At 40.7% G+C, this 27273-nt stretch overlaps 1 protein-coding gene across 25 annotated transcripts in view; it reads right to left on the bottom strand.

Annotated features, from left to right (window-relative positions):
* Positions 1-7521: 7521 nt before the first annotated feature.
* Positions 7522-27273, bottom strand: part of MYCBP2 (MYC binding protein 2) — a 189899-nt gene continuing 170147 nt past the window's right edge. For all 25 annotated transcript variants that reach the window (XM_075590941.1, XM_075590942.1, XM_075590948.1 and 22 more), the window contains 16 exons: positions 26028-26117; positions 25540-25620; positions 24925-25191; positions 23994-24277; positions 22786-22882; positions 21092-21211; positions 20603-20704; positions 17894-18022; positions 16304-16436; positions 13436-13539; positions 13124-13312; positions 12569-12676; positions 12095-12304; positions 11558-11665; positions 10498-10663; positions 7522-8517 (listed from right to left, as the gene is read on the bottom strand). In XM_075590941.1, coding sequence (XP_075447056.1) covers positions 8402-8517; positions 10498-10663; positions 11558-11665; positions 12095-12304; positions 12569-12676; positions 13124-13312; positions 13436-13539; positions 16304-16436; positions 17894-18022; positions 20603-20704; positions 21092-21211; positions 22786-22882; positions 23994-24277; positions 24925-25191; positions 25540-25620; positions 26028-26117 — 2304 coding nt within the window. In that variant the 3' untranslated portion in view covers positions 7522-8401. The remainder of the gene's footprint in view (positions 8518-10497; positions 10664-11557; positions 11666-12094; positions 12305-12568; positions 12677-13123; positions 13313-13435; positions 13540-16303; positions 16437-17893; positions 18023-20602; positions 20705-21091; positions 21212-22785; positions 22883-23993; positions 24278-24924; positions 25192-25539; positions 25621-26027; positions 26118-27273) is intronic.

Below are 27273 nucleotides of genomic sequence, written 5' to 3'. Positions count from 1 at the left end.
TGTTACTTTTATGTCTCATGCACTTATTCCCATGATCTGTTATACTTTTCCCACATCAATAACAACCCAAAGCGCGATACAAGATACCACCCAGGATGCACTAAAATTCTTATTCACACCATATCCCGACTAAATAATTTCTTCCTGTTTTAATTATTCTCCCACTCTTCCGTGCTTTTACTTTAATCCTATACCCGAATAGTCAGGGTCGTGATGTTGATAACCAAACCCTTGCCAAGACACGTACACACTATTCATTCCCCTGCGTCACCACACCCCTCCTTGATTGTAAACTGCTTGGGGGCAGGGACATCTTTCCTATTGTCCGTTTGTATGGCCTATGCTTGCTAATACAATGTAATTGTCCTCCCAGACTATACTGCGCGGCGGAATAGGTTAGTGCCATACAAATAAATTAATAATCCTATTCTGTGGCGTCTATTACCGTCTCAGGATTTAGCCCTCTAGAATTAAAAAAAAAAGCAAAAATAAGCAGTAATTATATTTTTAGATATTTATAAAAGTTTAGCGATGTTTTGATAACCTATGTAACATTATTTAGCAACAAAAAATCCCGACATTTCCGCAGCATTAGTTTGTGTATTTGTTGCCTTGGCTGCTTTAACGCTGCAGTTCAAGCAATATCCCACGTGTTTTTTTAAATAAAAAAGTTCTGTACTATGAGAAAATACGTGTAGCACTTAGAAGGAAAAAAACAACATTTTTAATGTATTATAATGTAACAAAGCATTTTTGTTTCTATAGCAACCATTTACAAAGTCACATCCCCTTCCGCGACAGGTTCTGGCTCGAGCCCTGCCCTCTCTCTAGCAGTGCACCAATTGTATCTAGTGCCTGCCTGGTCACGTGATTTTCCACAGAAATTTGCATCTTGGGTCCTCTTCTGCTTTACAGTGATTTAAAGAACCCCCGAGCCAAATCTTCAGCGATCGATTACTGTTGAACAGATCAATCGGCAGCTTAGATAATCACTTAGTGTGCAGATTGTATTGATGCACATGTTAATTTTTTTTTTAAACAGCAGCTTTATTATTCTTTCCCATTCAATGTGTGAGAAAATGCACTCAAAAAGGTTAGAATATGTAAGGGTTGTCCTTACCAAGACCAAAGGGGAAACCAGAAAAGTGACAGATTAATAACTAAAATGTAGCTGTTTTGCACTTGTTAAAAAAAAAAGGGAAACTACTTTTAAACATATTTATCGTTAACAAAAGGCTTTGGCGAGTTTGTTTCCTTGTTTAATATTTTTGTTGTAAGACGTAATACCCTGTTAATCTTATTTGTTCTTTTTAAAGTAATTATAATGGCATAACTCAAATAAGCATAAGGAGATATTCAGTGATATATAAAAAATATATATCCATTTCAAAGGATACAAATTGTTATTTTAAGAATGATTAAATCTTTCCAAAGCAGCCAGTTACACTGATCAGGTGCTGCATTGTTTTTTACCTGCCATGTAGATCTGCCCTTCTTGCTCTTCTAACCCCAGACCACATTTCCACACGCACATGCTGCGTTCCTGCACTTGTCCCTCTCAATGAGTCTGGATGAAATCTCACTCTTGTATACTTCCATCACTACAAATTTATTCTATCTGGTTTCAACTCTGCCCTTTCCCAAGCTACCCCCCCCCTACTTTATCACTAATCACAAGTCTAACCCACACTGCCTCTTCTCTGTATCTCTACTCAGACCACCGTCTGTTACCTGTTTCTCTTCCTCCATCTCACCTCAGGACTTTGGATTCTGCCTTTCTCTTGAAATGGCAAACGTCAAGACATCACCTCCGAACAGTTTGTTGTCTCCCGGGTGCTCGGGTTCGGCACATTGCGGATCGGGTAGATAGATTGTTGGGGAGGGGGCTGGGATTGACCCGGCGGTCTTGGTACACGTTGGCACCAATGACAAAGTTAGAGAAAGATGGAGGGTCCTAAAAAATGATTACAGGGATCTAGGCCAAAAGCTTAAGGCAAGGACCTCCAAGGTAGTATTTTCTGAAATACTACCAGTGCCATGCGCTACCGAACAGGGAGACAGTCAGAGATCAGGGAGGTTAATGCATTGCTAAGAAAGTGGTGCAGGAAGGAGGGGTTTGGGTTTTTAGAGCACTGGGACTCCTTTTCTGAGAGGTGCCATCTATATTCTAGGGACGGATTGCACCTCAATGAAGAGGGATCTTCTGTGCTAGGGGGGAGGGGGGAGGGGAATGAAACAGATAATTAACTAAATGGAATAGATGAGGATACAAGGTGGTATGGAGGTAGAATGGGGGCAAGTGCAAGTTTGAGAAGCAGTGAGACACCCATAGTAAATACAGATAATACTAGAAAACTTCTAAAGACTAAACCAAGTGGGCACAGAAAGGAAGGAGCAGATAAGATAATAGTACTGGCTGAAAAAAAACTGAAATGCACGCTTGCTAATGCAAGAAGCCTGACAGATAAAATGGGGAAGCTTGAATTAATAGCTGCAAGGGAGCAGTATGATATCATAGGCATTACTGAAACATGGTGGGATGAAACTCATGACTGGACAGTTAATTTAGAGGGTTATTCTCTTTTTCAGAAGGATCGAACAAATAGAAGGGGAGGTGGAGTATGTTTATATGTTAAACCGGATCTAAAACCTATTATAAGGGATGATGTCTATGACGGGAATGATGAAAATGTAGAGTGTGGATAGAAATTAGCAGTGGAGGTAAAAGTATAAAGAAAATGTTTGTGGGAATATGCTATAAACCACCAAATATCTGTGAGATTGAGGAAGCTAAAATACTTTTGCAAATGGAGAAGGCATCAAAACTGGGTCATGTTTGCATAATGGGGGATTTTAATTATCCAGACATAAACTGGGGCAATGGGATTAGCGTTACAACAAAAGGAAACAGGTTTTTGGGGGTGCTTAAAGACAATTATATGACCCAAATTATTGAGGAACCAACCAGGAGAGGGGCAGTTCTGGATTTGGTCATATCAAACAATGTAGAAGTAATAACAAATATTCAAGTCCTGGAACATTTGGGTAACAGTGATCATAACATGGTCTCATTTGAAATAAATGATCAAAAAACAGATTACTTGGGTTCAACAAAGACCTTCAACTTTGGAAAGGCAGATTTTAATAAACTGAGGTCTAATCTAGTAGTAATACAATGGGATGATGTTTTTGCAGGGGAAAATGTAGAAGATAAATGGGCAGTGTTTAAAACATTGTTAGAAAAGCTCACTTATCAGTGTATACCCTTGGGTAATAAGTATAAGAGAAATAAGTCAAAACCAATGTGGCTAAATAAACATGTAGGGGAGGAAATGGACAAGAAGAGGAAGGCGTTTAGATTCTTTAAGTCAGAAGGGACAGAGATATCGTATCAGAATTATAAGGAATGTAACAAAAATTGCAAAAGGGCAATCAAATTAGCAAAAATGGATAATGAAAAAAGGATTGCAATAGAAAGCAAGGTCAACCCTAAAAAATTCTTTAAGTACCTTAATAACAAAAAAATGAGAAAAGAAAATATAGGACCCTTTCAGTGTGAGATGGGTAGGCAGATTATTGGAGATAAGGAAAAAGCTGAGGTATTAAAAAAATTCTTTGCCTCTGTGTTTACCAGGGAAGAATCAAGTTCAATAGTAGTGCCGCAGGAGGAAGCCACAACCTCCATATTAATGAACAATTAGTTAACTGAGGAAGAAGTTCATAAGCGACTTGAAAAAATTAAAGTAAATAAGGCACCTGGCCCCGATGGCATACATCCAAGAGTTCTCAAGGAGTTAAGCTCAGTAATAGCAAAACCATTATATTTAATATTCAAGGACGCCATTTCCACAGGCTCAGTACCACAAGATTGGCGTAAAGCAGATGTAGTGCCTATATTTAAAAAGGGAGCTAAATCACAACCGGGAAATTACAGACCTGTAAGCCTGACTTCAATAGTAGGGAAACGACTTGAAGGTTTAATACGGGATAATATTCAGGAATACCTAATGGAAAACAAAATTATTAGTAATAGTCAGCATGGATTTATGAAGGATAGATCTTGCCAAACTAACCTTATTTGTTTCTTTGAGGAGGCAAGTAGGAATTTAGACCAGGGCAATGCAGTTTATGTGGTCTACTTAGATTTTGCAAAGGCTTTTGATACGGTTTCACACAAGAGGTTGGTGTACAAAATAAAGAAAGTTGGACTCAGCAATAATATATGCACCTGGATTGTAAACTGGTTAAAGGACAGACAACAGAGGGTTGTCATAAATGGAACTTTTTCAGGTTGGGCTAAAGTCGTGAGTGGAGTACCTCAGGGATCGGTACTGGGACCCCTGCTTTTTAACTTGTTTATTAATGACCTTGAGGTTGGGATCGAGAGCAAAGTCTCCATCTTTGCTGATGATACTAAATTGTGTAAGGTAATAAAATCAGAGCAGGATGTAATTTCTCTTCAGAAGGACTTGGGAGAGACTGGAAACGTGGGCAGGTAAATGGCAGATGAGGTTTAATACAGATAAATGTAAGGTTATGCATTTGGGATACAAGAATAAAAAGGCGACTTACAAATTAAATGGAGATATATTGGGGGAATCCTTGATGGAGAAGGATTTAGGAGTGCTTGTAGACGGCAGGCTTAGCAATAGTGCCCAATGTCATGCAGTAGCTGCAAAGGCAAACAAGATCTTATCTTGCATCAAACGGGCAATGGATGGAAGGGAAGTAAACATAAGTATGCCCCTTTACAAAGCATTAGTAAGACCACACCTTGAATATGGAGTACAATTTTGGGCACCAATCCTAAGAAAAGACATTATGGAACTAGAGAGAGTGCAGAGAAGAGCCACCAAATTAATAAAGGGGATGGACATTCTAACTTATGAGGAGAGGCTAGCTAAATTAGATTTATTTACATTAGAAAAGAGGTGTCTAAGAGGGGATATGATATCTATATACAAATATATTCAGGGACAATACAAGGAGCTTTCAAAAGAACTATTCATCCCACGGGCAGTACAAAGGACTCGGGGCCATCCCTTAAGGTTGGAGGAAAGGAAAGGGTTCTTTACAGCTAGGGCAGTTAAAATGTGGAATTCATTACCCATGGAGACTGTGATGGCAGATACAATAGATTTGTTCAAAAAAAGGTTGGACATCTTTTTAGATGGGAAAGGTATACAGGGATATACCAAATACGTATACATGGGAAGGATGTTGATCCAGGGATTAATCCGATTGCCAATTCTTGGAGTCAGGAAGGAATTAATTTTTCCCCTTAATGGGGTTTTTTGTTTGCCTTCCTCTGGATCAATAAGTATAGATATAGGATAAAGTATCTGTTGTCTAAATATAGCATAGGTTGAACTTGATGGACGGAAGTCTTTTTTCAACCTCATCTACTATGTAACTATGTATTCTCCTCCCATCCTACCCCTCTTCCCAATTCTCCTCTGGCCTTCTGCTGTCACAGGAGGATGTACTGTAGCTGCTGAGCTTTTCTCCCTCTACCACTTCTTACCCCCATTCCTTCCCATCTCCTAAAGCCTCTTGCTCCTACTCAAATCCCTACGCTCACAGATATTGATTGCTTGCTTGCTTGCTTCTTTTCTCACCTCCTATTCTCTCAGACCATCCACAATCTGGCTTCCGCACTGCTCACTCCACTGAAACAGTCCTCACTAAAATAACTAATGACCTCCGTGCTGCCAAAGGTCACTACACTCAGCTCCGCTCATATTGCTATACCTCTCGGCAGCCTTTGATACTGTGGACTACCCTCTTCTTCACATTCTCCATACTCTTGGTATCCGTAAAAAAGCTCTATTCTGGCTTTCCTCTTACATCGTACTTTCAGTGTCTAGTTTGCAAACACCTCCTCTGTCGATCTCTGCGGTGGCACCCCAAGGATCTGTCCTGAGAACTCTTCTCTTTACACACTCTAGGCAACCTCATCACAGCTCTTGGATTCAAATATTACCTCTATTCTGAGGAGACAAATGTACTTTTCAACCCCATACTTTACACCTGCTGTACAGACGAAGTGTCTGAATTGCCCTCCGCCAACAAACTTAACATAAAAAAAAGCGCTCCTTTATTTCTTCCCAAACTTGGTCCTACTACATTACTGTTGAAAGCACCATCATACACCCAGTATCACAAGTAGGCTCCCTCACATTTTCATATCACATTCAAAATGTAGCTAAAACCTATCAATTTTTCCTCCGCAATACTGCAAAGATACACCTTTTCCATGGTTGCTCTACTGCTAAGTGACGCAGGCCCTCATTCTTTCCCATCTAGACTAATGTAACCTCCTGCTGTCCGGCCTGCCTCCCCCACAATCTATCCTAAACGCTGCTGCCAGAATCACTTTACTCTCTCCTGATGACACACACTTAAGGCTTTACACTCTTCTGCCCCTCCTTATATCTCAGCCCCAATTTCTCGCTATACACCATCCTGACTCTTGTGATCTGCTTAGGGATGTCTTCTGTTTACCCCTTTTGTATCTGAAGCCCTCTCTCACTTTAAACCTTTCTCACTCACTGCCCCACACCTCTGGAATGCCCTTCCCCTCAATATGCGACTAGCACCATCTCTATCCACCTTTAAGACCCATTTTAAAACACACCTCCTTAACGAAGCATGTAGGTAGCTCCGTGGCTGATACTATATACTTCATACATCAACCTCGACCCATTGCAGACGCACTTACCAAAATACCTTTAGTGTCTGTTTGTTCTTCCTACTTACCAATTAGATTGTAAGCTCTTTGGGGCACGGACTCCTTTTTCTAATGTTACTTATGTCTGAAGTGCTTACTCCCATTGTGTTATTTCTATTCTGTCACGTGTATTACTGCTGTGAAGCCCTATATAAAGATACACATACGGTGGTTTTGTCGATCAAGCTCGGACATGAAGTTGATGTAATGATGAGTCGTGTTTTAGTGCTTTTGTTTTAAACCAATATGTACTTTAGCAAATGTTTAAACTATATTTATGTCCAATATGGGTTGTCGTTTCATATGTACATATTTTGTATATTTATTAATGTGAAGCCAATGTAAATGGCTGTGCTTTGCTTCCTTAAATAAAAGCGCACAGGCCCCATGAAACCACCTTCATTACTAGGAATCTTCAAATTTACATTTAGGCAAAAAAACAGCAGAATGGTGGAACATTTGATTGAAAGCAACAAACTATTGGCAACAAAGTAATCATGGTTCCACAGAGGGGAAATCCAAAAGCTGCATATTGCCTCCTAAGCAGAAGGGTGTGCCATTTCCTGTGTATTAAAATGTTCCGGTCACTGAAACTTTGTTTTGGCGTCCAACTCTTAATGAAAGGGCCAAGTTTGCCCCTTACCAATCACCTTAATGGCTACAACAATTTAAAATGAAAGAGGAATGCTTAATTGTTTCACCATACCGTATGAACAAAGTTCAAAGAAAAATGATATCACCTCTGTTTTAAAGCCCTAGACCCCAGCACCAATCCATTAAGACGTGACAAATAACATGATTTATTCTTTATTGAATTTTTTTTTTGTTTTTGTTTTTTTTTGTTTAAAAGCCATTCCTCTTAAATAAGATCCTAAACATTCACCAGACCGTCACTGTATAAGAATGTACAGTGGCTTTATCAACATGTACATTCCATAAAGTTTACAGCTGCAGAGATATGAGGCACACACTGTTTTGCACTTCATTAAAATTTCAGGCTCAAACATAACCCAGAAGTTTAAATGAAACTGCTGTTGTAATGTAGTAAATCTTATACAGGACAAACATTGATATCTTTATGTACTATGTACAGCATTTGTTACAAGTTGTATGCCTTGTTACAGCTATATGCCTTTCAAAAACGCAATGTTTTTCATCTTCAGTGCCAGATGCAGCGCAAGCCTCTCCAGCACTGAAGGGGTTAATTTTAACAGTCTAGGAGATAAACAAGTATATTCCTCTCTCTTCCCACGAGATGCAGGGATAGTTGTACAGGGCTACAAAAAGTCAATATTCATTACTGTGATTTTTCTTCCGAGCGTCATATATCCTTGATACGTGAAGCCTTCCTAAGAGCGCTGTGTATTCAAGCAGTTATTTGTACATGTCAGGTGCCTTGGAGATGGTGCTATATGTAATGACCACATGCAAGCACCTCACAGGTATCGACATTTTAGTTTAAGGTAAAAGAACATTTAAGGTTCGCTTTGCACAGCATGAATTTTGAATACACAGTTGTATCTGGTGCCTTGTTCGAAGACTCTTTCAAGTGGTCCCATCCTGACCGGAGGCTGTTGTCCAGAACCTGCCTGGCACTGCGACTCAGGCTGCACGAGCCCATCTCAAAATTCACCAAAAAAAATAAAAAATAGAACACAAATATGGGCTCATTTAAAATGTGTGCGCATTTCTACACACTCCGCAGCCCAGGGCAAACTCCTCTCCGGTGGGTGGGTGGACCACGTGAAGAGGACACTCTGTTCCTTCGAGCTGTTTGCCTTTTGGACCTGTAAAAAAACAACACAGGTGACAATTAAGTGGAGCCCTGAAAGTGTAGTAGTAATAACAAAAAGGTAAAGGAATGACGATGCATCAGTTCCACACCTTGGTGAGTGGTAGACTTTATAAACACAATGCGCAAACACCACTAGGCCAATGTGCTGCTCGTTCACACAGCAATGATGGGTATAAATGGCATGTTTACCAACCATTAACCATAAAGCACAGCATGACCAATTTATCATCTGTTTCATTGCACCTCGTCAAAGGTGACTTACATTTTTCCGTTCAAGTCTCAGTGTCTATTACAATGTTGATCTCAAAGCAATGCCAGTGCACATTATTTAAGGCCCTTGATGGAAGAGAAATCATTGCAGGACACTACAGAACAGTGTGGCGTAAGGTGAGCCATATATAAAATAAAGAATGAGATGTAAAATGTGTTTATACACCGAGCCTGTAAAAATCTTATTAGCTCAAAATAATTTTCTTTCATTGCAAGGCCCTGCAAGGTCATTAGAATCCCTCTGCAGATCCATGTAGCAAAACTGATCGGATTTAAATTTAACATCATCTTTGGAAAATTAACAACGTTCTAGATTTACGAATTACGTACATTTATCTTTCTGGTGGATCGCAAGATAAAAAGGATTTACACAGAATCATACAAAACAAGTATTCTGAAGCCAGGGTCACGATTGATGTGTGAATGCCCCCCGATAGCATTAACTCAGCCCCCTTTCCAAATCACTCCAAGTCCTATAATATTTCCTTCACTTTATTGGAAAAGGCAGCAGAATACAGGTTCTTGTGAATGGTGTGTAGTAGTGATTTTAAGTTGGAAGCAGGTAGAAAGAAATGGCCTTGCCATAGGAGAGTAACAGGGATGCGTGCTGTACTCACAGTCTGCAGGGTGGAAAAGGAAGTGAGGAGCAATGTGGGTAAAAGGAATAGTCTAGGGACAGACTATCTGTCCACAAAACAGGGGGAGGGCAGACTAGCCCATTCTGGTAAGGATCTCAGAGGCTGCAGTAGCAACTCACTGATTACATGCCGAGAGGCAAGAAATGCAACATGGTTACATATCACACAGGCACAGTGTGTGTGTGCAAACTCCATGCAGCTGAAAATAAGAACTGACAGGCAGAAGCTGCAAAAGAAAGAGGGGGGTGAAACAGGGATGTGATTCTTGTTCCATGACAACAAGACTCGGTCTGGAAATATATACTCCACTTTCAGAGACCACTATACTAACGACAACCTACTACAATAAACATTGCAATATGTGGGATGAGAAACAAAATAGTTATACTGTTGCGGCCCCTTTTAACCTCCTACATCCCCGAAAAAATTAGGGGATGTTTTCCGTTTCCGTTTGTCACGGAGTTTGCCGCGCGTCAGCCGCATTTCCCAGACAGCGCTAATGGCGCTTAACATTGAAAGCGCCAGCGGCGACGAAAACGGCTGAAAACATGCCGCATCTGCCCGCGATTTTAAAAATCGCGGGAAACGGCCGCAGGAGATTAAAGGCGGCCGCCACTGCAAATGGTTTGCTGCATACACTTTAAACAACAATGAAAATACAAAACCATTGCACCTCAACTGTACAAAGCCAATACAAAAAAAAAATCATCCAATAATCTTTCCATCAAATATGGCACACTACTCACTGTCATGGTTTCTATTAATGGCTATATGGTGGATGTTTTCAAATAGGTATTCTCTCTAATATTCACGTGTTCGTTTTAGATTGATGAATACCTGTAAGTCTACCTACATGACGACATTTTGGGAAAAAACGTGGCTAAAGTAACTTTAAATAGTAAATAGAAAAAGTAATAATATGGAAGCCAGATAACTTAAGAGCTACGAACAAAACAGGAGCGCAGCTCACTATATAATATTCAAATAGTGCAACACAGTAAGAATGACCAATTGAACTCACAAATGATACGCCCTATACAGATCTCCCTTTTTATTTTACTAACCTGCAGGGCAGTGTGGAAGTTCCTCTTTAGTTATGCTTGTCATTCTCTGAAAGTCGTCGTGGCAAGCATTACAAAAATGTGTCGTTCCAAAGCAGAAAAAGACAGCCACTGAGCAACAGTAGCGACATTTGTATTCTAGGAAATCCGTACCATGCTTGGGACACATCTGTCAAGGGCACAAGACGAGAAAGAATGAATGTACAACCCTTTTAAAAACATGAATAAATAATGCACGTGTTGTAATCTACACTACAGGACGGTTTGGGCTATGGGGAAGGAAATCTGTAATGTAAAGGTCTTTGGATTTCCCAAACATATTCATGGTCCTGAAGCGAACGCAATGTGTTACTCCATAATGCAGTGAAAAGTGAAAAATAAAACATATGTAGCAAGTGAAAAATAAAATCTTGTAAATTAAATATCTACTTTGACTCCCTTTATGTAGTAAGAATCCAACAACATATCTAGGGAGCCCCTGCCTATTGTAGATCACAGCAGCATCAATACTCTTAAAAGAGGAGCATAGCTTGTGTGACTGGGGTCACAAATAATCTCCATAAAATGTGGTAATTATAAAGCAAAAGTAAGTGTGTGTGTGTGCGCACGCGTGCGGTCACCAATAGGCTTTTTAAACAGACTTTGCAGTTCTAACATCTTAAAGAAACAAATTCAAACAAGATCCCACGAATACTTCCTAAAGCATTGTGAAAAATGTGTTGATCTCTGAATCCTCTATGGCTTTCCATTTTATTTAATAGATATTTATACATATATATTTAGGCACTGTACCGTGTATGAGTTTCACTGGATGTGCACTGAGCTGTCTGTGTTTCATGTTCTGTCTCTGGTTTTAAATATATATTGCCATGCTCAGTAGCACTCCTCTGTGACGCTTATATATGTTGTGGTTATTTTGGGGGTTCAATATGAGCTTGTAGGTGTCCTGTATGTTTTCCTTTGAGGGTAACACAGAAGCCTCAACTGACTAGTAATAAAGCAAAATCGGGGCATAGATATAAAAGCGACATTATTTTAAGTACTCAGTGACGCAAAGCAATACCTGAGCCCTGGACACATCTGAACACGCTCCACAAATGAGCTCTCTGGGATCGTAGTCGTCTCCTTGTCCGGCTTCAGCATCACACCGTGCTTCACCACCAAAATATGCCTAGAAATAACAGAAGCAAAAACAAAAGAATGAGCCTGGCTGCTGTAAAACACTGCAGGAAAATCACAAACTAACTACGACTGCAACACAAAGATGCTTCACAGCACACAACATAAGCAGGCACGCCCAGCATTAATCACTGAAGGAACCCATACCCACACATGTATGCATATGGAAGGGTGTCATGCATAAGCAAACCGACAGTATGCATGAGTGGCTTTGCAAGTGTGTCCGTTTGCGTACACACACACACACACACACACACACACAGACTAACGACAGCCCCTGATATAGATTATATCTCTCTCTCTATATCTATGTACACAATTCAGTACCTCCCTTTCTTGTTATAAAGCATAAAAAGATTTGCTATCTTCAGTAATGAAGGGGAAATCCCTAAAAAGGGGTTCAACTAAAACCTAGAACTACCTTTTTGCATTTGTAGCAGACATAATAAGCATATCTGTTCATGGCGTAGCTGGCTGGGTCGTTGTAAAATCGGACTCCTGGGGTTGTAATCGCATCACTTTTGTGCAGTCCTTCATATTCCAGCCGCATTAAAGCTTTCCTCTTCACATCTTCATAAAGTTCTTTAATTGGATCAAGCAGATCCTTTAATACTGTATGATTTATTTTGTTCTGCAAAAGTGAGAGAGAAGAATAACCAGACACAGAGGAATAAAACATTCTAGCACGGAATCGGGCAAAGCAAATTGTAATGTTTCAATCACCCCATATCTACCGCAGAGAAAACAGGTAAACGTGTCACAAGAAACAAACATGATATTTTAACTGTTTTGCATTGCAATAATGAAAAGGGTAAAAGAACTAAAGTTTGAACGCCTTTGCTGCTGGTGTGGCCTGCACATACTTTTCAAGTAAGTGGTACCTTCCTTAACTCACCTTGCAGATCGGACATGACATAAACCCAAACGTTATCCGTGGTCCCAGCCATCTGTTTTCTAGGACCCGTCGGCAGCACTGCAAATGAAATACGTGGCTGCAATCCAGCTTTAGGGAAGAAGAAAGTTACATAATATCGTTACCTCTGAAAGGCCAAATCGAGAGTAGACAATGAGAACAGCGTAAATACCCCATTGTCACCAATTACTGGCAAATCACAAAAATACAGTTAAAAAAAAAAAAGTTGACTATCAATTTTTAGAACTTGTTACCATTCGCGGTTTGCACACCTTGCAATATTTAGCAGAAATATTGTTCAGCTGCAAAATATTTTTGGAAACCACACTTTTATAAAATCATACCCATTATCTTAGCAGCTGAGGGATGTATAGAACAGTGGATGTTTTGTGTCCACATTAGGAGTGGAACGGTTTACAATTCAATGCTCCAAGCAGCCAATAGCCACATTACCTATAGAAAAATCTTTGGGCACCGCTAAACTGCTCCGTCCCATGAATGATAATGAAAAGAAATGGTTACAAAGAGAAGGCCAACCTGTATAGCTGGAGCTGCAGAGAGAGCCTCTGTGAAACAGACCATGCACATGTCATCGGCGTCCTGCTTCAGACTTGTTGCAATTTTATCGCAGCCGTGCAGGCAAGGCAAACAGTGATCTTCATTCTTAACACCACCGCAGGGATGTCCACATAAATGAGTCTTGCTGCAAGCAGTCTTGGCGTACTCCTAAGAGGAAACATGATATACAAATCATTACACGCCATTCTAGCAATGGCATAAACATTACCTGGTTCTGAGAATTGACACGACGTCACTTGCAGCTTCCAAGCAAGAGACTGATTTACTCACCTGGCAGTCTGAATCGGAGCACACACTGCCTACAGCCGATAACTCCGTCCCATTCCTGGACCCACAGAACCGGCATGTCTCAGAACTGCTGCTTGCAGGTTTACCTTTATTAAAATAAGAAGCATCAAACATGGCAACCCTTACAGTGTTTACTACACATTGCTTTGTCTGGCACAGTAAGGCAACATTTTAATGATAGTGTACAGGTGTAGCGGCTGTTATTGTATATGCCAAGATGTTTGTGACAAATCTAAATGTGTCCTGCAGTTGGAGTTCAAAGCTGGCAGCTTCTGTCTCTGGTTTGATAGAGATTACTTGTTGCATTATATTGCTATTCTTCATTATAGACCAGTGGTTCTCTAGGCTACCATTATATTATCACTAAGCTGGTTTATTTTGTTTTGACTGTGTTTCATTAAGGTATAACGTGCCCTATTAGTTCATGAGACAGGTTAAGAGTTGATTAGAATACTGTAAATATTTGATAGTCTGTGCCATCATTGATATTAGACATCTGCACTTATAAACTTGATGGAGTGGTTTAAATAATCAGACTACAGGCAGTCCTCGGTTATCCGACACAATGTGTTACTCAAAATGGCGTTGGATAGCAAAACGTTGTAAAGCGAAACACATTTTCCCATAGGAACACTGTTTAAATGAAAGATTCTGTTCCTGAAGGCATTTTTAACACTAAAATACACCAAATATTTTATGCAGGCAACAAGATATGCAGCACACACATAAATTATATAGTGTATATACTGTATTATATATATAATATAACATAATAAATAATATATTATATAGTATAATATAATATTATATAGTATAATATTATATATATACGCTCTTACAACGCTTTGCAACTTTGTTTATGTGTATGTGTATACACTAATCTCACAGGAAGGATCTGTTGTCCCTGGATCCCCGTCTCCCGTCTGGGCAGACATCTTTCTACCGACCGATCTGTTTTGCTTTTATTTCCAATAGGTTTTAAACTCATGTAAAGTTGCAAACATTGCAAAGCGTTGTAAGAGCGTTGGATAAGCCGTTTTGGCGTTGTAAAAATGAACATAGGTATGCATTGCACAGCGTTGGATAAGCCATTCGTTGTAAAACGAAGCGTTGTAAAACGAGAACTGCCTGTATATTTTGTTGGACAGCCTGTTCGTCTAGAAGTGGTGTCAGACACAATCATTGTGTATAGTATCCCACTGTCGGGTCTCTAGGTATAGACACCACTACTGTTTTTTGCATTTATTATTGCTCTACTACGTTTTAGGGAACACTTTTTTGTTGACAGGGACAAGGGAAATACCTGGATCTTTTGATCTAAGGGAACGGGCCAGAAGGCGGCGCCAGGTGCCCCGAAACGTTACGTTGCCCCCCTTATTCCCCTCCCCTTGTTTTCTCTCTCCTTGTCTATCCCATTGTGTTTCCCTCCCCTCACTTAGGATTTTTCGTTTTATGTACTTTGCAACAGTGTATGTAATTTTGATCTACTTTTTTGTCCTCAGCAGTCATTTGCTTAACACGAATATATGCCGCTGTTTATTATTCTTCTATACCAGTAAAAACTATTATTTAGACATTCATTTCTATCATTATTTCGAGTGCTGGGAACAAATTTCTTGTTCTATTGTGTAACATTGGAGGGAATCAGGGTCCCTCCTTGTTCCCGTGCACCACTTTGTTATTTAATTCTGTATGCTTTATTATTTTAGGTGCTGCTAAAAAAACTTATAAAATCCATAATACACATCTCCATTGTGCACCAAACATCATGGGGTAAATTGCCTTCTCCGTGATCTGCTAATGCATTAGACAGATGAGTAGTCACTTACAGCCATTGGCATTAGGCACAATTGGAGACTTAAGACTGGAGAGCCATATTTGTGCACCGTTTTAAAGCAGCATTTAATATTCAGGACCTGCTGCAATACAAGTTTAAAGTTCGAATAGCTATATAGTTTTGTTTAGTTTTTTCAATGTTTACTTTTGTTTTAGATTATAAAACCTTTATATGAACAAACTGCATACAGTACTATGTTCTGTTTAAACCTCTTAGAGGTCACCTGTGATAAGAGCAGCATGGCTAGAATTTCTTAGATATGCTGGCCAAGTACCAATGGTTTACTTTTTTTGTGGCAGACTCTTCCCACACTGTAGCATGACAAACCATGTGAGGTTTAAAAAATAAATGTACGAGAAATGTACACTAATATTTTGTTGGTCCATTAAAAAGTAACGGTTTACAATTCTATTTAGAGAACAATAGAATAGACCCTTTCCCCTACAATAGCCATATCCTGGAAGTTTTGCAAATTAAACTCTTACACACACAGGACACCAGAGATACTGTACTTGTCAGCATCTCAATCGGTAGAACTGCTGCTCTTGAGAAAACACCATATTCACAGGTAACATCTAATGATATCTAGATAAAACCGAACTCAGTTACCTGGCACATCCAGGCCTCCTTGACAGAACATACATGTGAAAATAGTGATGACCAGACGCTGGAGGTGCGCACATGTGGCATAGCCAGATCAGTGCAAGAAACTTGAAAGTGTTGGCAGCTTAAACGATATTTCAAGTACTTTATCAGAACATGCACATTTTAAGCGCAAGTCTGCATGTTTTGCCTATATATGCAAAGCAAGTTTGGAGCACAGTATTCAATCATATCTAAATAATTCCCCAGGCTTTAAAAAACAAACAACAAAAAAAAAAAACACAGCAGCATTTCAGTGTCCTGGTCATGTTCCATTCCATTTGGTGATCACTTTAAAAGCTTTGATACAGTAGTTCCCTTCCTACTTGCCCACTTACACTGTGTACATTAGTTGCATTATGGCATTTTACCTGTCTGCTCTCTAAACTCCACCATCGCTTTCATGGTTTTAGAATCTGCCAGAGCCATTAACCAAAAAAGCTTAGTCCTTCCACAGCCCTCGTGAAGATCAACCTTAATTGCTTCCTCCTCTTCTTTGAACACCTAGTAAAAGTTACCGAGGAAAGAAGACTTCAAACTCATGTAAGGAGAACAAAAGTGAAACAAAAAAGGAGGTAATTCAACACCTACAATGTCAGAGGAACACGGGTGAACCTTCACAAAAATGTGCACAAACTGTCACCTTTAAAAAAAAATACAAAATTGCCATTCTGATCTACATTAAAAATAAATTCTACACAATACGTAAAAAGAGAAAAATAGAGGGTAACAAGCAAAGTAATAACATTAACAATATGTATGGGAGCAGAGGAGAGAGGGTACACAAGTAGTAGGGGAAGGTTAAAGGAATAGGTAGGAGGTTTGTGGTTTATTTTTGCAATTACTAGATAACATTTGTAGAAGACCGGGGGAGGGAGGGGAGAAATGCAATCGCATATCCTCGGTTGGAAAAGCTCCCAAAGAGTGACAGAGCGCATATTAATTCTGAATACAAGTTTGTTGATTCCTGATGTATTCAAACCTTGGAAAAACATTTGAGAAGAAATCACTCAGACTGCTTCATAGAATCCTCCTTGGTGGAAAAACTATCTATTCACGTCTCGTCACTTCGCCTGATTTTGTCCACAAAGGAGGACAGCACCCTAGTCTTAAAAATAAAACTATTTATTGTATCAACGTTTCGGGGTCACACACCATCATGAAATGACAGTGAAACATTGATACAAAAATACAATTATATTTGTTATTGTAAGACTGATGTGCTTCCTTATTTAGTTCACCACGTATGCAAAGTCCCCCTCTTAAACAGGGAGGCATAAGAAGGGAAAAGAACATGCAGTTTGGGATGAGAATGGAGTGGTCTAAGAGACTGGGGGTGGGGGGGAGGAGGAGGGAAGAGGAGGAGGAAGGAGTTAAGAGGGAGGGAGATTACTAGCAGGATTCCGTGAGCCGATTTACATGCTGCAGCTGTTACAGAGCTCCCGGCTCCACCTCCTCCAGTTCTACCTCCTCTGCAGAAGTGGTCGGGAGGGAGGGGTGAGGCGGAGTGAGACGGGAAGTTCCAGGACACACTGCAGCTTTAGGCAGTCGCCGGCAGGGCAATAATATCGCGGTAAGAACCGAGTAACCGGCCATTCTTATTACCGCTGTATTACTACCATACTGGTATATTGCCAAACCCTAGTGGAGAACCCCTGTTTCAAGATACCCTGATCAGGAGAGAATACTTGGCACAATAAACAGGGACAATATCTTTATTTTACCTTGAATCGCAATATATTGTTTTAAATAGTTACATGACCCTTTCCCCCCCTCACATTGCAGTTTTTAGTAAAACTTAAAATTGCCAAATACGGAAAAGTTCGAGCTGAAGAGTTAAACATTATAGCACCAACAGGTAAAGTAATTGAACATCACCAAGGTTTAACAGTTTGGAAACATAAAATACTAACTAACGCCCAAATAGAATGTATTTCCCTCTCTCGGATGGAGGGCTTTACCTGTCTCTGGTGAGATTTTGTTCGGCGGTGGAGGTGCAGAAACCGATCACAGTCTGTGCACAAATTTCCACAAGCATTGCACAAAATGATTGCCGCAGTTTCGCCATCGTCATGGTTATCGCACATTGGCTGAAAAACAACGGAAGAAATATAAAGAGGCGAAGCCTATCTTATCCGCTACAAATAAAGATATACATGCGAGATAACACATACTGTATTACCTATATGAACGGCAACATGTAGTCCTATCATTTTAACTTCCCAAGAGCACCTGTCCTGGGACCTCTTCTCTTTTCTCTGTACACACTCTCTCTAGGTGACCTAATAACATCTTTTGGGTTTAATTATCACCTCTATGCCGACGACACACAAATATACTTTTCAACACCTGACCTTACACCTGCTGTACAAACCAAAGTTTCTGAATGTCTCTCTGCTATATCATCCTGGATGGCCCTCCGCCACCTTAAACTCAACATGGCTAAAACAGAGCTCCTCATACTTCCTCCCAAACCTGGCCCTACTACCTCCTTCCACATTACTGTTGGAACTACAATCATTCACCCAGTAGCCCAAGCACGCTGCCTAGGGGTCACGTTCGACTCCTCTCTCACATTCGCGCCTCACATTCAAAACATTTCTAAAACGTGTCGCTTTTTCCTCCGCAATATAACAAAGATACGCCCTTTCCTCTGTTGTTCGACTGCTAAAACTCTGACTCAGGCCCTCATTCTCTCCCGTCTTGATTACTGTAACCTCCTGCTGTCCGGCCTTCCTGCCTCTCACCTGTCTCCCCTACAATCTATCCTAAATGCTGCTGCCAGAATCACTCTACTCTTTCCTAGATCTGTCTCAGCATCTCCCCTCATGAAATCCCTCTCCTGGCTTCCGATCAAATCCCGCATCTCACACTCTATTCTTCTCCTCACTTTTAAAGCTTTACATTCTTCTGCCCCTCCTTACATCTCATCCCTAATTTCTCGGTATGCACCATCCAGACTCTTGCGTTCTTCTCAAGGATGTCTTCTTTCTACCCCCTTTGTATCTAAAGCCCTCTCCCGCCTTAAACCTTTTTCACTGACTGCCCCACACCTCTGGAATGCCCTTCCCCTCAGTACCCGACTAGCACCCTCTCTATCCACCTTTAAGACCCACCTTAAGACACACTTGCTTAAAGAAGCATATGAATAGCACTGTGGATATTCTAAACACGATACATAAAGCTTGGCCCCCTGCAGACGCACTTACCAGAACTCCCTCCTACTGTCTCTGTACGTTCTCCCTACCTACCAATTAGACTGTAAGCTCCTCGGGGCAGGGACTCCTCTTCCGAAATGTTACTTTTATGTCTAAAGCACTTATTCCCATGATCTGTTATTTATATTATCTGTTATTTATTTGATTACCACATGTATTACTACTGTGAAGCGCTATGTACACTATATAAATAAAGACATACAATACAATACACCAAAAATAAATGCATTGCGATCAGCCTCGCTGTTTCTGCACTTGCTCAAAGCCACATTTTAGGAACATAAAAATTAGTTGATTTTCAACATAAATACAGCCAACTACACAAAAAAGGAATCTAGGCCTCTACGCAATATTTAATTTAGCGTTTTCTGAAAAAATACGCAAAAAACAAAAACAAATTAGGCTTAAATATGTTCACCAGATTAAAGTGACATTTTGTGACCTTGTAAAGCTTTCCCCCCCCCCCATGAAAATTCCAACAAATTTTCTTGGTTCCCTAAATTCCATGACAAAATGGTGCCTCTAGTATTCAGCACAGCATGCCTTGCTGCAGACTGCTCTTGCCTAAATTATATTTTTCCATGGACTAAATGAGTAGGTTTCTTTTTTTTTTGTTTAGCAGGTGCACCCTTGGAGGATATTGAAATACCAGGGCACACCCCTGCTCATCTGACCGTACTCACCCCCCTTCTCACTCACATGCACCATTCACACCCACTTCTCTACTCTCAAACTATACACTAGGGCTCTTCAACTAGTTGTTGAAAAGGGCCAGACCAGAAAACATGTGGAGTAGAAGGGCCACAAGCTTACTGCAATATTAATTTAAGTCTTTATAATGAATCTATTTCAAAATTTTGCAAGCGGTTAGACCACCTGTACCATATAGATATTTACATCGTCTTAATTTACAAGTGAGTTTCAGTGTGAAAAACGGCACTTTGCTGCCTAAGCAACTAGTATGAAATGAGGATCCTAAGAGTCCATGGGCCACAAGGCCCAATATGGGATTTGACCCATGTTCTACCAATTGAAGAGCCCTGTTATACACAGACCACTCACTCTCTCCACAAAAAGCCCTTGCACTCGCCGAGAATCCAGCAGTGTGTTTCCACCCGGGCGGCCACTGCACCCTTGGCAAAGGCTTGCGGCACAGGGGGATGAAGATTTCCTCCAAAAAATCAAGTCTACTATGCCATTGGGCCCCATGGGTGTCAGCCCCCATAACTTGATAAATTCGTCCTAGGTCACCCAAAAGGTTAATTAAGCGCACACAGGAGATTCTATTAACATACAAAATGTTAAGAGCATCTTTCATATTTCTAGCCTAATTACCAGATACACATCCTGTACTGTGATCCGCACGTGTGGAATCGCTACTGCACTTAATACATCGCTTCATGATTATTCCACACTCAAAATATATATATTTTAGTAATAGTCAACGTTTACCATTTGTTTTTGTTGCCCGTCTTTTCCCATCCACCTTCCAGAAGACAGACGGTCCACATGGTCTTGATCGAGCACACACAGCGACGCTACAGCAAGCCAGAGCTATCAAAATATGTTTTTGCAATGTTACTCACCAATGTACAAAACGAGGGGAAAAAACTAATTACACGTGAAACTAACAATTTAAAACAGATTTCCCATTGGCAACCGTGGTAAAGAAATTGTGTGCGAAACTGCTAAAATGCTTTAGAAATTATGACTTTTTGAAATAATAATGAATCAATGTTTGATGCATCTTTTATTGTGAAGATGTTGGCAATGTCAGTAAAAAAATGACTACTTCAATAATGCTGTGGTGCTTTAACCAAGGCCAGCTTGGGGCCCTCAACTAGAGTTAAACATATTGCACCTGCTTTGCAGGTTTCACTACTACTTTGCTGTATAAAAAGTTAAAGGAAACAATGAATTAGATGAAGCCCAGAAGCTCACCCTGGTGGTAGCGATGCATCGTACTGGAGAACGATACTCTTCCTCCATTTTTGTCAGCGCAATGATGGTCTCTGCAATTGCATTCTTAGTCACACGGGACCATGCTTCTGAAAGGTGCCCCTATTCAACATGGCAACAAAGGACAGCACAAGGTCAATCATAAAAAAAATAAAAGCCATGTCAACCGCCAAAATCCTCCCTTTAATGTTCTTACAATGTGTCTACTATTTAGTGGGATGTAATAGAATGTCACTGAAATGGAAAGTTAAGCAGTAGAATGGCCAGGCAGATTTATGAAGCGGAATGATCTTTAAGGAAAACATGATTCTGACTAGCCAAAAACATGCTTACAACTTTCATAACAGGTGGTAGCGTGACATCACAACGATATAGCCAAAATGTTCTATATACTGAGGAAGGGGAGAATGGTAGATGTCCACACACAATTTAATATATTCTATAACTACTAAGTGACATGGTGCACGATATTACATTATATACTGTATTAGAGGCTAAAACTGATCGCGCCTCGGTTCTGAAAGCGGATTTGTGGATCTCAGGGCATTATTCTTCCAGTAACGCCACGCATTTGTGACCGTAACAAGTTTTGAATTCTAGGAAATGAGTTTTCAGAGCGGCAGCACTTGTCACTACAGCGAGACCACCAGCTCTCATACAGGGGAGGCGATGCAAGCAGAGACTGACCCTCCCCGTCTGCATGTGTGAGACTGAGGGGGAGGGGGGGTTAGAGGCTATATTGTTTGTGGAGGAGAGCTATACTGTGTAAAGGTTGGGTGGCAGTACCATTGTATTTCAATTAAAAAACAAAAAAAAATCAATACAACTATACTATATTGTGTCTATAGTATAATTTATGGGGGGTGGGGGGGAAACATTTAGCCTCTACTAAAATGACTGGCTTCACATTGGGCCTTCAATTTAGTCAGCAATACCCTGGTCTGAGGGGATTATTACTCAAGTACCATTTGTTATAAACGGAGAAAGATAAATGGTCAGTTTAAGACGAGATGAATCTTTTCATTAATGAACCGTGGAGATCCACAGTGCCCACACAGTTTCAATCTTTTTCCGAATAATACATTATTACAAGAATGTACCTGTCACTATTCAGATGTAGGTTGCCTGTTACAACCTGAAGAGTAGAATACATTATTTACACAAAGTATATTATCACTTAGATAGTAAGCTCTTCAGGGCAGGGATTTCCTTTCCTTTTGTCTGATTTTTCTGCACTTATTGTATTATAATTCCCTGTACTGTATTCTTTGTGAAGCACAGAGTACACTTTTGGCGCTATTAAATAAATACATACAATACAGGCATACTCACTCACTTTAAGTAAATTCGCGATTAAGGACATATCGCCCAATAGGCAAACGGCAGCTCGCACATGCGCCTGTCAGCACGTCCTGAACAGCAATACCGGCTCCCTACCTGTACCGAAGCTGTGCGCAAGCGGGGAGACTATAGAGCCTGTTATTTACATCAGTTATGCACGTGTATGATGATTGCAGTACAGTACATGCATCGATAAGTGGGAAAAAGGTAGTGCTTCACTTTAAGTACATTTTCGCTTTACATACATCCTCCGGTCCCATTGCGTACGTTAATGTACGTACGCCTGTATATAGCTGCTATTATATAATCGCAACCCTATTCAGAATGAAACTTACAGCTGCCATGTCTTTAATTAATTTAATAATGATCTCAGAAATTTGCGTGGGAGTTGAGCCTTTCATCCACCAGTGGCTTTCACCTCGTCTGAGGTAACTGTAAAGGAAAAAACACATTGAATACACCTTATTGTACAAACCAGACAAGTAAAAGGATTCTTGTGTGTCACTTTTGTCCTTTTAAGATGTCATGAGTCACATTCTCATGTTATTTTCAACTGTTGCACACTGCTGTTTCCATTCTCTGCATTCATTGTCTAGATCAGTGGTTTTCAACCTTTTTTTTTCTCTCAGGCACCCCTAGCCACAGTGCTCAGTTGCTGAGGCACCCCTACAACAGGACAGTGACTCACAGAAGACACAGGACAGAAACAGAGCCACTGAGAGAGTCAGGGGAGTTGGCGGCAGAGGAGGAGTCAGAGGGGGCAGAGGGTCACAGGAGTCAGAATCACAGAAAATGCCCCCCCTCAGTCCATATCGCTTTTTCCTCTGCTTGGCTACACTCCACAGGCTCCTGACACTTTTTGATTGGCTGCTGCTGGGTAATGCAGGATAAAGGAAACTGCCCAGCCACCTAGCAACTGCCCCGTTTTCACCATTTTGATCCGCTCACGGAACCCGGTTGGGAAACACCGGTCTAGACGAGTGGTTCTCTACCTTTATGAGCAGGGGCACCCCTGGAAGATTGTTACAATCTTGGGGCACCCCTTGGTAATCAAACCTCACGCAACCCATGTCCTACCACACTCGATCCCATTTTAAACACCAATATTCATCCTCGCCCTCACTCAACGCACTACACTTTCGCACACGCACCCTTTTTCTCAAACATTTCACGATCACTACACACACGGCGAAGAGACGGCGCTCCGCCTTTCCGCCCTCCTGTGTGGCGTGCCGAGATGGTTGCTATCATAGTACATAGTATTTCTGGTACGGAACCAGATTACACCCCATAGTGCTGCAGGGCCCTGTAAAGCATTTGAGATCCTTCCAGCACAGAAATCAGCAGTGAGAATTTTAATTACTACTGTACTCTACTGGGGAGAGATCCCTCCCCCATCCCCTCTCCCTCACGCATATAATATACCGCTTTATCTTGTGAAACATGCAGCTCTAGCAGTTTGCAAACTATAAACAATAGAAAGCAGCTGCAATCATAATTGGCATCTCTGAAACATCGTGCGCTAGAGAACCCCCCTATGTACCTGGAGTTGAAAATCATGGGCAAAGTGACAGTGGTGACACCTTTTCCTGCACTGGTGCCTGCTGTGCCAGTGATTGGAGTCCCCTTAGCCTTTAGTTGGACAGTCAGTGCTTTGGCAATACATCCCAGGAACATGTCCAAGATGCCCAGTTTATTCCAGTCCCCTTTCTCTGTTGAGTGGATAATGTCACTGATGTCGGCTGGAGGGAGAGACTTTACCCCTATTATACTGGCCAAACGAGATGGAGTCACCTCGGGTAAAACTCGCCGTAGCAATGAGGTTACCTGCCAGCCAGAGACAACAAAAAAAGGAGGATCAACTTGTGCAACTTTTTTTCCTAACAGGGGAGGAAAAACCTGACGTTTGTTTGTGGTTCATGCATCCCTGGTACCAGTTATGGGACCTTGGACAAGTCCTCAGACTAAACTCTTTGGAACAGGAATTAATGGCTCCTTTATTGTCCTATGTTCAGTATGGAATATACGATCATTAAAATTAATTTGAAAGATTCAAATGAAGAATACATTTGAGACCTAAAGAAATTTTGCACCCGGAAAGCAAAAGCATCCCTGAACTGTAAATGAAAGCAGAAGTCACCTTTATGTCTATCCTAAAACACAAACCTGTACCAACAAAATATATTGGAAAGACAGCACATTGGTAAAGGGGTCAAATAAATATTTCCTTTATGTAGAACTTAATTGCAAGGTGTCAAAATCCTAATTTCTTATTTGGGACACCCAGAAGTTTAATATGGTACAATCTAATACAGCTAAATTATGACATGCTCAAAATTGTTGAAAATGTGTAACGACACCGCAAAATATAGATCACATAACAATGACTCCATTGTAATCGCTTCTGTTTCAGAGGTGGCACAGCATGTCATATGAAGCCCGGGAAGAGTAGGAAATGGAGATCAAGCACTCACTTGTCTCTGCACTCTAGGAGAGGCAGTGTGCAGTAGGTGGAAGAGATCTTGAAGTAACGTCAGCTGCTGAGCCAAGTACTGTCTGCCAACATTGGAGCCACTCAGAGCAAGCACCATGGAGAGCAGTTCAAAGCAGTAAGCATCAGAGGAGGCATCCTCATCGTTGGGCTGAGAGTTTGCATTCTCCTTGCTGGAGATGGCATGTTCCCACTCCTCACGGACACGGGTAGCCTCCATTCGGATGGCCTGTACTATGTGGGCACAGACCTAGAGGGAAAATCCTGAATTAACATAGTGGCAAAAATTGACATTCGAAACACTGTGGAAGATTTTGTGGTTCTTCGACCATCAGCTTCAACACAAAACTTGTGAAATAGTTATTGAATTTGAGGCTGAAAACATTGATATACTGTATGATGGAACACAGAGCTGCTCGGTACACCAACCCACATTAGTTTTGTGGTGTGCTGCAGTGTCATTACCAAAATCAATGTTGTTGCAAAATGAGGGTTGAAGAATTTATATGTTCACCTCACTTTGCATCACAAACATACAACAAATATAAACTCTAAATGCGATGAGAAAAATAAAACGACACTCCCATGCTACACATACCTGTTTCTGCAAGTTTGTTAGTTTGCTCCTGCTAAATATAATGCCGACCATGTGCTCCTTCAGATCAGCATCTGATGGCGCCTTCACAAAGACAGAAAAACATTTACTACTATTCAGGGCTGCTTTAATACATTCCTAATTCAGCAAGTAAAAAATAATGTACAGGACCAAATGGTTTATGCGACTAAACAACTTTTTTAAATACATATATTTTACTGGGCTGCTGCAAATAATTTACAAGGCAAAACATATCTGGAAAGAAAGCAGCGGATAAAAAAAGTGTACAATATAAACAACTCAGGCTGTAAATCTTCAGGCTAAAAGCCATCTGAAAATGAACCCATTCACATCAGGGAGCGGTAACGCCTATTTTAATTGTGTAGGTTACAAGAATAATGTCTAGTAACACCACTATTATATAGACGTTACTGTAGGAAATTTCTCATTTCGAAAGGCTGAGGGGAAAAAAAATGGTTTAGTTCATGTACCTTCTCTTCCCCTTCGGGTGAGGACAGCAAAGCTTTTTCCTCTTGTTCAGGGGTTGGCTCTGCATCCCCAGAGATAAGTTTGCCAAACACCTGTAGAAAGAATGAAAATCGAGGCATCTATTGCATCTTATAGACTGGTAATAGCACCAAAAATGCATCTGTTTTCCTCAATAAGCTAGGAAAAACAGAAACCCTTTGAATAATACTGTACATTAGGGACAATGTAGTCAAATTTTCCTTTTTAAATTAAACAATAGCATTTTGTTTATAGGGAAAAGTGATGAAGCAGTTGCACTATAATCACCACTATCCTACTAGTCTCACATGAATAATTGTAGTAAACACTCCGCTGTGGGTAAAGGTAAGAAGGGGGAGGAATTTCCCTTTATGTGAGGAACAATATAAAAGCTACTTTAATACAACGTACTGGGGAAAAGACAGACAAATTGGGTAACCCATTGACTGGCGACAAGTGGGTTTTTTTTGTACTGGAGGTGACTCACAGACCTCCAAGACAGGAGGAGTAGGAGGACAAGCTCATAGTGACGGATATCACAAAGATAGCAATTACAGAACAGGTAATTATGGGAGACCCTAATCTGCCGGAAGTGGACTGGAGTGGGTGTGTTGCAAGTTCAGCCAAAAGCAGGGACAGCATGGATTTATTGCCAGGGGCATCTCTCAAGCAATTGGTGAGGGAGTCAACTAGCAAGAAAGCATTACTGGATGTATTACTTACAAATGAGGACTTCGTATCAGATGCAATTGTGGCTGAGAACTTCGGTTTCAGGGATCAGTGTGCTTCAGTATAAGATTTTAGATTTTAGGAAGGCTGCCTTGTCGGACATGGGCAAATATATTAGCGATTCCTTGGCATGGTGAAGGTATATGAATAAATCACAGAAAGTGAAAAAAAGAAATAAAAACAAGTGGAAGTAGGGAAGAGGCTGGTAAGTACATTCCAGCGAGCCCGGCAGTAGTAGACATTATATTGAGCAATTTTGTTCAGCAGTGTTTCCATTACAGTATGAAATCCAGCTTTTTACAAGATCCTCGGAGGCAGCACAAATTTACTGGGGGAGATCATGTCAAACACATCTGTATGGGTTTTTTTTTTTTTGACTGAGTAACTAAGGTAATAGATCAGAGAAGAGCTGTAGATGAAGCTTACATATATTTGAGGAAGGCCTTTGACACTGTCCCGCAGACAGAAGGCTGGTAAAGAAGTTGCAATATGTTTAATTGG

Source organism: Ascaphus truei, chromosome 3 (assembly GCF_040206685.1).
Source record: "Ascaphus truei isolate aAscTru1 chromosome 3, aAscTru1.hap1, whole genome shotgun sequence".
In the NCBI taxonomy this organism is placed as follows: domain Eukaryota; kingdom Metazoa; phylum Chordata; class Amphibia; order Anura; family Ascaphidae; genus Ascaphus; species Ascaphus truei.
Note: the sequence above shows the minus strand (reverse complement) of the source record. Positions and strands in the feature narration are given on the sequence as shown.